The sequence below is a fragment of the Budorcas taxicolor genome, chromosome 22 (assembly GCF_023091745.1).
Source record: "Budorcas taxicolor isolate Tak-1 chromosome 22, Takin1.1, whole genome shotgun sequence".
Taxonomy (NCBI): Eukaryota; Metazoa; Chordata; class Mammalia; order Artiodactyla; family Bovidae; genus Budorcas; species Budorcas taxicolor.
Window position 1 is genome coordinate 20,980,504 of NC_068931.1, and position 12,258 is coordinate 20,992,761.

General features: G+C 44.7%; 1 protein-coding gene across 4 annotated transcripts in view; it reads right to left on the bottom strand.

Moving 5' to 3' along the window:
- Positions 1-6,932: 6,932 nt before the first annotated feature.
- The window catches only part of FHOD3 (formin homology 2 domain containing 3), a 530,296-nt gene continuing 524,970 nt past the window's right edge, over positions 6,933-12,258 (bottom strand). For 3 of the 4 annotated variants that reach the window (XM_052660258.1, XM_052660256.1, XM_052660255.1), the window contains one exon: positions 6,934-7,915. In XM_052660258.1, the coding sequence (XP_052516218.1) occupies positions 7,833-7,915 (83 nt within the window). In that variant the 3' untranslated portion in view covers positions 6,934-7,832. Of the gene's footprint in view, positions 7,916-12,258 lie in introns of all 4 variants that reach the window. The other variant, XM_052660257.1, reaches the window with a different exon arrangement.

Consider the following 12,258-nt stretch of genomic DNA (forward strand, 5'->3'; position numbering starts at 1 on the left):
ATCTACAAATTACTTGGAGGGACACTAACAAAGAAAAGGTTACCTTAAGAAAGAGTTATTATAGCTACTTGAAATAAATTGGGACTTGCAGTTTAAGTGAAAGAAAAAACCCTTTGATGCTGCAATGCAGATAAGACTCATTGCAATTTTGGAGAACATAATATGTGGAGACAAATTTTCTGGGAGAGACCTTTCGGAATGAAATTCATATTTTATTTTAGATCATTATGCCACATTTCACTTGCATGTGTGGGAATTATCTCATTTAAAAAGAACAAAAAGAAAGGTCCATCATAAAGCCAACCTGTATGGAAGTACCCTTATTCCAAATGGAATGCTGTTTTTTTTCTTAGTATATAAACTTATTCATTAAAAAAAAATGTTTTCACAATCAATAGAAAGTGAAACAAAGTGAAGTCGCTCAGTTGTGTCTGACCCTTTGAGACCCTGTGGACTGTAGCAGACCAGACTTCTAAGTCCATGGAATTCTCCAGGCAAGAGTACTGGAGTGGGTTACCATTTCCTTCTCTAGGGGATCTTCCCAACCCAGGGATTGAACCCGGGTCTCCTGCATTGGAGGCAGATGCTTTAACTTCTGAGCCACCAGGGAAGCCCTCACAATCAATAGTCAGACCAAAAAATAAAAGATAATTATAACTGAAAGCTATAGTGGAAACATAATTAACCTAACAATATAAAATAATTACATACAATCTGGGGCATTAAGCAGCGTGATGAGGTAAATGGAAGTGCATACAGATAAACATCTTTCACTATTGTGTTCATGTAACTATTATTCCTTTTAATGCTGTTGTATCATGATTGATCAACAGAAAATAATAGAACTATATTATCACTAAAACTACTATTTAATAGAAAAACTTGTGATCACTTTTTAAAATCCTGATGCACATTAGAAATAACTTGAAATTTTTTGGAAAAGTACAGATACCCACTCCAGCATCCTTGCCTGGAGAATCCCATGGACAGAGGAGCCTGATGGACTATAGTCCAGGGCATCACAAGAGTTGGACACAACTTGGCAATTAAACCACCACCACCACCATATTCAACAAAGAACAGGGACATTTACTCAACTTCAGATACTTTTCTAAGATACAGCATCCTTTAACACTTTAAAGAATCTTTTTACAACCCCTGGCTCACAGGGCAAGCCCAGGATGAGTCAGCATGTCACTGCATACCTTGGAAAAGGGCCCGCTGTCCTGGCTGTAGAGCGGCCTGTGTGGGTTCTGGGCTTTCCCCCCCATTGTAGACAAAGGCCCTAAAGCAGCTCAGCCTCTAGGGCTCTCCAGTGTCTCCAGCGTGAAAGCTGAGGGAGGTGAAGGAGCAGGTTTTTGTTTTTTTTTTAATAGTAGATGTTCAACCTGCATCTTAAAGCACTTCATCTCTTTGGCCCTCCCAGGGAGCAGGTGGGCCCGACTGAGAACACGCTCCTGAGCTCGCAAGTAACCACTCGAGAAGTGACACTTCTCAGATCACCTGCTTTTCCTCTGGGAATCAGTCACCTCCTTTTCTCACAACAGAAAGAGTATCTTGGAGATCCACCAGAGCAGGAACACAAACAGTCCTCAGGACAGTTCCAGGCCAACAGAGGGAGGGACCTCATCCCTCAAGACAAAGCAGTGAAGTAAGGGCAAGATTAAGCCTCTGGAGAAACAGCTTACCTTTGCCAAGGCTCCAGTTCCCAACTCGATACTTGTGTTATTTTTAAGTGAGGCTACCCCTTGGGCGAGACGGAGCTCTAGATGGCACTTGAGGGTCTATGTTTCAATGTCTGGGGTCTTCTGAGGCAGACCTGCTCCCACAGGTGATTGGGACCATGTCCGCCCAGGTTCAAGACAGAGGGTTGGGATTTTATTGATAGAATATATATGCTTACTGAATCACTTAATGAGAAATGCTATTTTCCTTTAAACATGTGATTCTAAAACAGACTGCTGAGGCCTTAATTACCGTCTTCACAAAGCGTGTTTTTGGCCACTGAAAAAATGGGAAATCACCTTAAACATTTTTCTATAAACACAAGCTTGTAAAGTTTACTTTCACCCAAAGGTGACGTCCTATTTTCTGATGTTAATTTAGGAAGTTGTTTGTTTAAATTTTCATAACCTTCACAAGTTTCAGGACAAGTTTTTCTTCCACAGAGAAATAAACAAGCTTTTTTTTTATACCACCTGCTGATGGGCTGCTGGATTAGAACCCATTTTCCTCTATTGAGACTGCACTTCTGAGGATGGTTTATACTGGGGAAAAGCGTGTTGTGTTAGCCACTCAGTCATGTCCAACTCTTTGCAACCTCAGGGACTATGAGCCCACCAGGATCTTCTGTCCATGAAAGTGGATTGCCATTCCCTTCTCCAGGAGATCTTCCCAACCCAGGGATCAAGCCCGAGTCTCCTGCATTGCAGGTGGATTCTTTACCATCTGAGCCACAAGGGAAGCCCAAAGATGTGTCTTGTCAGAAGTGAGATTGCCACTTCCAATCTCATAGCTAATCTTCTGAGCCAGGAAGTTCTCTGACGTTGACTGAATTGCTCTAATTCTGTAGCCAGGTCTACCACTCAGATGTGTGCTGAGCTCCAGTCAAAAGGACCTCAACCAGCATGATACTGGATGCTTGGGGCTGGTGCACTGGGATGACCCAGAGAGATGGTATGGGGGAGGGGAGGTGGGAGGGGGGTTCAGGATTGGGAACATGTGTATACCCGTGGCAGATTCATGTTGATGTATGGCAAAACCAATACAGTATTGTAAAGTAAAATAAAGTAAAATTAAAATAAAAAAAAAAAAGAACATCTTATTTTTCAGGGGCTGGATACAGCAGCTCCAAATGCTTCCCCAGGCAGCCATCTCTTTCTGTACAGCAACCTTTCAGATTCTTACTTGAAACTTGGGGTTTACAAAAATACAATTATTCCACTGGGTACTTGATTCAGACATTTTTTGGGAAGGATGACTGTTTCTGTTTCTTAGCCAACTCCCCTGCCCAGAAGTACCTGACTGTCACCCAGCGGAACCCCCTCCCACAAAGCAGAGCAGTGTTGAAAGCCCTGCTGGGCACAAGCTGTCAAGGGGCAAGGAGTCTCTGAAGGGAAATGAGCTTTCTGGAATTTTTTCTGATAGAGCAAAAGCCCGGGCCTCTGCTTAGCTGGGCCAAGTGGAGAGTCCAGGTCCTGCGGGGACCTGTCACAGTCCAAGAAGCCTGCTGCTCACACAGGGACAGAAGGTGTCCACTTACCTCCTGGTGGCTTCATGCCATATCTATAACGTGCTGTGCTCATCCTCGGTGGAGTTTCTTTTCTTCCAGTTTTACTGAGATATAATTGACATATAGCCCCGTATATGTTTAAGGTATACAGTCCAATGATTTGACTTACATACATCATGAAATGATTACACAGTAAGTTTAATCAACACCCATTTCATGTAGATGCAAAATTAAAGAAACAGGAAAAAGTATTTCTGTGATAAGAACGTCTAGGATTTACTCCCTAAACAACCTTATATATAACATACAGCACTGTTAATCATATTTACCATGTCCATTACGCCCCTAGCACTTACTTATCTTATAACTGAAACTTTGTACCTTTTGAATGCCTTCCTCCAATTCCTCCTCCCCCCACCGGCTGCCTGTGGTAACCACAAATCTGACCTCTTTCTCCTAGAGTTTAAGTATAACTGAACTTCGCGTTAGTTCCTAGTATACAATACAGCCATTCAATGTTTCTATACATTTCAAAATATCACCATGATAAATCGTTACCATATGTCACTGTAAAAAAAATATTATGCAATTATTGACTATATTTCCCACTCTGTACATTTCATACCTGTGACATTTACTTTATAACTGGAAGTTCGTACCTCTTAATTTCCCTTTCTTATTTCTCTCCTTCCTCCAACCCTCCCCTCAAGCAACCACCTGTTTCCTCTATACCTGTGAATGTGTTTTATTATGTTTGTTTTCATTTTTAGATTCCATACCTAAGTAAAATCATACAGTTTTTGTCATTCTCTAATTTTACTTACCATAATACTCTCTAGTTTCCATCCCTGTTGGCACAATGGCAAGTTTCATCTTTTTATGACTAACACACTACTCAGTGTGTGTGCACATAGATATCACATCTTTCTTATTCATTCATCTATCGATGGGCACTTAGGTTGCTTCCAATTTGGGCTATTATAAATAATGCTGCAATAAAAATAGGGGTGCACATATCTTTTCTGATTAGTGTCTTTGCTTTCTTCAGATGAGTGCCTGGGAGTGGAATCACTAGATCATATCAGTTCTATTTTTAATTTTTTTGAGGAGCCCATATCCTGTTTTCCACAGAAGCTATACCAATGTGCATCCCCACCAACAAGGTTTCCCTTTTCCACATTTTCCCCAACACTTGTTATTTGTTGTCTTATATTTTATAATAACCATTCTAACAGATATTTCATTGTAGCTTTGATTCGCAGTTCTCTGGTGATTAATGATGTTGAGCATCTTTTCAGATGCCTGTTGGCCATCTCTTTGTTTTCTTTGGAAAAATGTCTATTCATAATCAGGTTTTTTTTTTTCCTTACATTGAATTGTAGATGTTCTTTGGATGTTTTGGATATTAACCCCTCATCAGATATATTGTTTGCAAATGTCTTCTCCCATGCTGTAAGTGGTCGTTTCATTTTGTGTATAGTTTCTCTCAATGTGCAAAAGCTTTTGAATTTCATGTAGTCTCATTTATTTTTTATTTTGTTTCCTTTGCCTGAGCAAAAAAAAAATATATATATATGTATATATATATGTAGCTAAGAGGTATATGTCAAAGAGCACACCACCTATGTTTTCTTCTAGAAGCTTTGTTGTTTCAGGCCTCATGTCCAAGTCTTTAACCCATTTTGAGTTTACTTCTGTGTATGGTATGACAGTAGGCCAGGTTGACGCTTTTGCATGTAGCTGTCCATTTTTCCAACACTGTTTATGAGGCTATATCTTCACCATTGTATATTCTTGCCTCCTTTGTCACAGATTGACAATACAAGTGTGAGTTCATTTGTGGGCTGTCTATTCTGTTCCATTGATCTATGTGTCTTTTACTGGTTCCATACTGTTGACGACTGTAGCTTTGCAGTATAGTTTGAAATCAGGGACTATGATGCCTCTAACTTTGTTCTTTCTCATGATCATTTTGGCTATTCAGCATCATCTGTGTTTCCACAAAATTTTAGAATTATTTGTTCTACTACTGGAAAACACACTATTGGTATTTTGATAGGGATTGCATTGAATCTGTAGATTGCCTGAGTATAACAGCATAGTTATTTTAATAGTATTCTTCCCATCCATAAGCATGGTATATCATTGTGCACCCTTCCCTCCACCCTACACTTTCTCAATAAGTTTATTTTTAAATAGAAAAAGAAAAAAACCCTCAAGACTCCAAAGAAACTAAAACACAGGTATCTTTAAAAGAAACATATTTGCCTTTCTTTACCAGCAGTTTTGTAATTTCAACCCAGATTAAGAAATAGGCACAAAAATACATATAGTGATGACCAGCACAATTAGCAACATCTCACACTGCAAAGTACTATTCACTTTAATGCTTCTCAAAAGTCTTTAAGAAATATTTAACTTCTTGAATTAAAAACACCAATTGAGGCAGACAGAATGAATGGCGACAAGGAGAGAGGAAATGAACTACAGAAGAAAATCACTCTGATTCACTAAAACTACTAAACCAAATCCCAGTAAAAAGAGGCCTTCTTTACCTAGCTGTAACCAAGAAATTAGCTGACTTAGTTTGCTCCCTCTGAGAATATTTTAATCCCTAAAATAAAATTAACATTAGATTTATTCAGTCACTTCTTTCCAAATGTGACCTTTTATTCTACAGCAGTAACTCTCAGCAGAACACCAGGGACTCCTAGAAGGGCATCAAAGTATTTGTTCATTAAATGCATGGAAAAAAAATTCATCTTCCTTTTCTTTGCCCATCACGATCCCCAGTGATACAGAAATTCCATGTTCATATTCCAGGCTGAGGCTTTGACAAACCACTAAACCACATGTGGAATATAATACATGTTATTTAGAATCATAAGGAAATAAACATTAATACCCTATGCATCTTTTTCAATAAAGTGATTAAATAAACTCAGTTGTCTGGAATACACAGACCTAACTCTTGCAGGTTCTAGGCTCTCTGGGGTACTCATGTATTATTTGACAAATGCCTGTTTGAAAGAGCTCCTTGTCTCCCATAGAGTGAAGAGGCAGAAGGTTGCGGGGGGTGGGACGGGGTGTCAAAATCACAAAGGCCAATGGGGTGAATATATTATCTTAGCTCTTCAGACCACATGACCGCATCCTGTCTCTACAGGACACCTGCCCAGATTCAGGAACACAGGGTCACAGAGGTTCTGGAAGTGAGACACTGGTAGAATTGGTGACCTGACCATCTTTTGACACCACCCCCTTGAATACTGGGCTTCCTTGGTGGCTCAGACGGTAAAGAATCCGCCTGCAGTGTGGGAGACCTGAGTCTGATTCCTGGGTTGGGAGGATCCCATGGAAAAGGAAATGGCCACTCCGCTATTCTTGCCTAGAGAATCCCATGGACAGAGGAGCCTGGTGGGCTATAGTTCACGGGGTCGCAAAGAGTCGGACATGACTGAGCAACAGCGATTGTTAAGTCTCCCCTGTTTCCGGAGAGGGAGGTTCTTCAGAGGGAGCCATGCACCCTGTGAGGGGCTGAGGGTCTCTGTGGAGGGCTTCAGGCCCCTCAGAGTGGCTCTCTGTTGACAGCCCCTCACAGCACCTTCCCCTCTAGACGCCTGAGCTTCTGATGTCTGCGCTTGAGCACCAAGGACAGTCCTTCTCATTCTGAACTTCTCTGCAGACAAAGCTTCAACTTTTCGTTTTTCTTTTGGTGACTTAGTAAATTCTTTGAGAAAATGAATTTTTACATTAGAGGCCAGTGAGTGAGTTGCAGAATTCACATTTTTTAAACGCTACTCTAGTTTTTGCTTCAGCATCAAAAAGGAGCAAAAACAAAGCATGCGGGCAAGGTGATACATGGGAGGTTATTGCTAACTTGTACTGCCAGGAAGACCGTGCCTAATTAATCTGGAGTTACAAAGAGCACACGTCAGCGTTTCTCACTCAGTTAACAAATAAAAGGAAATCCAAAGGGCTTGGAGGCCATACGGAGTCAGGGTCCTTCTCATGAGCCTGAGAAGAGGTTTTGTGGATCCAGAAGGAGCCGAGCCTATGGAGCTATTAAAGGTTCTATGCAGGAGAATAAAGGTTTCCAGTTACGGCATTAAACTCTGTTTATTTAGTATTTGAAACAGGGTGTACATTTATGAATTTATATAAACATTTATTAATAGTACATCTAAAATCCACAACCAGTAAACAATCTGTGCTTTCTTTTTTGGAGTTGACATCTGCATGTTTTGGTGTTGTGGAGGGACCCGGTCTGTGAACCTAACCAAACTGCCTCATGACCACGGTAACTGTGAAGTGATCTGCTCCTGCAAAGGGGCTGCTCCTGGCACAGAAAAGGTGTCACACTTTTGGAACTACTAAGCCAGGTGTCAAGGAAAGAAGAGACACACAGCAGACACGATGAAGAAAGTACAGGAAGGGGACGTCGGGATCCGAGTCACAAGCCGGGCGGTGACACCGAGACATGCGTGCCCCACCTTCAGAAGCTTCAGGCGTTAGAGTCTCCACACCTCCCACCGGAGGGGCTCCCCACCAGCAGGAGCTTGCACTCGGCGCAGACACGCCTCTGAGGGCACCGTGGGGGTCACAGCTGCAGCTCTGAGGTGCCCACCAGGCCCAGGGCCCGCGCTTCTTCCGGAGTCAGGCCGCTCTTCAGGGTCCTGCGCACTGCCGGGGCCAGAGACGAAGGGGCGAGAAGAGAGGGCAGTGTTAGCAGCCAGGCCCCTTCCCCGAGGAGCCACAGCGCTCACGACCCCCAGCCCCACCCTACCCCTGCTGAAGAGCCCCGGCTGACTGGCTGTTTTCAGGGCAGGAAAAAAATCTAGGGGCTGCCAGAGGCTGCCCTGGAGATGACCCAGGCACCGCCCTGGAGAGTCAGGCAGAGAGGGGACCGCATAGGGGGAGTGAAGCGGGGAGAGGCCCGCCCTGATGAGGTGTCTGAGAAAGGGTGCGAACTACAAAACGCAGGTGGCATGTTGAGAGTGCAGCCTTTCTCAGGACAAGGAGCAGATCAGAGCTGTTAAGGAATTCCAGAGTACAGGAAAACACACGTTCCAATGATGCAAATGAGGTGAGATGATCCCGCAAATCTGCAGAGACGTACCTCTGCAGAGGCCCCCGAGCAAGGTGTTAACGTAACCCAGCACAGGGGGGGAGTCATCGGGATGAGCCCCCGACAAGTGCCACGGTCTTGGTCTCAACTCCTCAAAGAGCCTCTAGAGAGAAGAACCACTGACTCCTTGTGGACTCGATGCCAAGGAGCAAACAGCCAAACCTCTGAGTGGGCTTGGTGAGTGTTCTCTGTGAGACACACACAGGGTTCAAGAAGGACCAGTGACCTCCCGCCCTGAGGTTTACAACTGGCGGTCAGAGGAACACTCATATTTAACTGACTGAGAACTGGCTTACGTTTGCCTGACATTATGGGTTTTCCACTGTTTAGTGTGATCAGTTTCAATGCCAGAATAGAGGCTGGATAAGGCTGAAGGATGAGGCAGCTGGCCCTTCCAAGACTGGTCTTTTCATTTGAAAGCTTTCCTAATTACATTTTCCTGAATTGATAAATTGTATTTGGCTTACTCTGTATGGAAGTCATACAGAGTTTGGGATATCTCTTCTATTTTCAGAAGTGATGTGTCATAGAGCTACCTACCATCTACTCTAAATCGTCAATCAGCTAGAGTCCCTGAGATCACCAGGGAAGGCCTTTGATCAGAATGCAGAGAAAGTAAAGCTCACCCTTATTGTTTCCCACTTTCCTTGCCAGATCTAATTCCTCACATTCCCTCCATGACAAGGGAGCCTATGTCCTCTGAGACCTCCACAGAGGCAAGGCCCCCATCTCGAGTGTCTGTAGACAACTCCTGTATCCATGCCTCCCTGGGCAAAAGCCCACTTAGCCCATGGACAAAGGGCCTGAAAGAGTCAGGTCTCGGGTAGAACAAACAGTGACTAATATCTACTAATGAACACTTTTTTCTCTCCCAGGAATGAGCACTTTGGAAAGGAAAGGGAAAGTGTTAGTCGCTAAGTTATGTCCAACTCTTTGCAACCCTGTGAACTGTAGCCCACCAGGCTCCTCTGTCCATGGGATTCTCTAGGCAAGAATACTGGAGTGTGTAACCATTCCCTTCTCCAGGGGAACCTTCCCCACCCAGGGATCGAACCTGGGTCTCCTGAACTGCAAGCAGATTCTTTACCATCTGAGCCACCAAGGAAGTCTTACTTTGGACAGGGGCCAACACCTAATCCATCAGTCAGTCAACAGATACTTCATGGAGAACCTATTGTTGGCTCAGCTCTTTAACTCAAAGAATGGATACACTTAGGGTTTTTAATAGCAGCACAAAGTTTTGCAGTGAGGGTATCCTCAGATCAGGCCACTGCACACACTACTGCATTTCCAAGCCCAGCAGGGCCCCAGAGCCCCCTGGCCACAGCTGCTCCTGCACCAGCTCACCCTCCCCCAAGCCCAGACATCCTGGGCTCCAGACTGAGCATCTAACTCATCCAGACAAAATGCTTGGCTCCAGAGCCTTGGCGGGGGGCAGATTGCATGTAACTGAGTAATGGAATTTGTTCTATGGGGCAGCAATAAAAATACTAGTTTGTAATACCCTTTATGTTCTTTAAACACTCCTTCAAGGGTTTGTTAAAGAAAGATAATTTTAGTGGCAGAAAACAAGATGAAATATTTCTCATTCTTGACAAGGACGGCTGAGACCTCTTATCCAAGATAGAAGCTTCTCCCTGAAGAAGTCCGTGCTGCACTAGGCGGGCATCTCACGTTTCCTTGGCAACAGGAGGTGGCACGGGCTAGTGACCACTGCTCTGCACAGCTCTGCGCCCTCGTGGATTACCTGCTTGGCCCAATGCCCACACGAGCTGGTGGGCATTGAAAGATGCCTTTCTTAGATCTGCTCACATGTTAGCCCTATAACTAGAGTGCTCAGTTCATGTAAATATTTGAGTAAGGACCCTGGCACCTTATAGAACAGGCTATACTCTCCTAACAGATATGGGCCTCAGGCCAGCTGATCCGGGAGCAGGCCAGAGAACAGAACAAAGCTTAACGGTACTGTCCCAGCCTTGCTGCCCTCAGCCTCATGGTCTACTCCCACGTTTTGATGCTGTAGACCCCTGAGACCCCTCCAGCCCAGGCTTTTCTCTGCTGTGGCAAAAAGCCAGTGTAAGTAAAGGTCCCTCTGCTTGCCAGATGAGTCCCTGAAAGGTAGGGATGCAAAGAAAATTTGCCCCATTTATGGAATCCTAATTTCTGTAGGCCTTCCTGACAATTCAGATAAATTCTCCCAGAAATATATTAACCCTGAAGAGGACCTTAAGAATTCGAACACTTTGCTAAAAACTCAAAGTTAATTCACCTTACCAGTGGAAAGTAGATGTGTAATGCAGGTAATTGAAGTCAGCTTGGTACCCCAATTCAAGCCCTACACGGAAAGGGCCCTTACAGTGTCTGTCTACCTGCTCATCAGTTAACTCATTCATTCAACAGGGGTTACAGGAGCCTCCACCTCGAGCCAAGTGTCATCTCAAGGAGGCCCGGAGCTGATGCGGACGTGGAGTGAGGGGAGGGGCACACGGCAGCAGACCCTGCTGGCACAGGGGGTGACTCTCACGCAGCAAGTTTCCAGAAAGCAAAGAAGGGCTGGGGATGTATGAGAAGCAGGGGATCAGCAGAATATGGAACTCACACAGCAGAAACTAGCCTCCCATCAAACAGGGCATTCTCAAATAGCACGTCTCAAGTGCTGGCGAGCGAGCAAGGTGGGGGGCTGGAGGGGCTGGCTTCCATCTGATAAGATAACATCTGGGCCCCTTTCCATTGCCCTGCCCGCTTGAACGCTCCGGCTGCCTCGGAGCTCCCCGGCTTGTCACATGCGATTGCCTCCCCTCCCCGCAGCTGCTTAACAGAGAACAGACCGTGGAAATGTTTATCCTTGTCTGCCCCGCAGCCCTTCCATAGACGGCCTGGGTCACTCTGCTGGCACCAGCAGCCACTTGGCGCCCCAGGCACTTGTGACAGCTCCCAGAACGCCAGCCCTGGGATCCGACCCGGGGCACCTCTACTGTCAGCATGCAGCACAGAGGGGTCTGGGGCTCACGGGAAAATCCTACGTTTGTTTTCTCTTTTCTTCCCCCTCCACCCTTGAGTTGAAAAAAACTTGTTTAATCCTGCAAAGTGCTCCCAGGTGACTCTGTTAAGTTGAATCTGAGAAGAATGATGGTGGTTGCCGTTTCCTGAGCACTACCACGGATTATTTCATCCCGATTTTGTGGAAACCCTATGAGATGAGGCCAGGGAATGAGCAACAGCGGCATGGAGAGACAGAGACCCTGGCCCCACAGAGGGTGGGAGAGAAGGATTCGGACCAAGACATTCGAGCCAGAGCCCACCCTGGACAGCTGGGCCCTGACAAGCCTGGCAGCCCACGCGCCGACAATTTTTCATTCTGATGGCAAACGGACCGAGTTTTACTCCCATGTGACAGAAAGCCGCATGTGTGCTCTTTGGATCACTGACAGATTTTTTTTTTTCATTTTTTGTCATATAATGCTAAGCGATCTGGAAATAAGTCATTGTTGTTGCTTGTAATCCCTAAGATCCTAAAGACTGTTCTGATGAGTATCCTGAGAATAGCATGTGCAGGATGACAGGGACTCACATCAGAGCCTGAAGATGTCCTTCGTGTTTTCGTTTTGGCTTTGGGAAGTAACTGGCCCAGCTGCTATCAGAGCTGTTCGTTTATGCAGCCCTTGTTCCTGGAGGGACCTGTCTGCTGAGGGAGAAAAATTATGGGTCCAGTCCTGCCCCTTTGGACTTAAATACCAGGAGCTGTGTGTCATTCTTAGTAATTCAATGCTAGACATTCTGTGGGATTTTTGTGGGTTTGGGTGGTTTTTTTTTTTTTGGTCAATGTTTAACCTTTTAGGTTAATTTCCTTACTTTTGCCCTACATCTTTTTTTTCACATAAAATCCTGTCCATTAAAA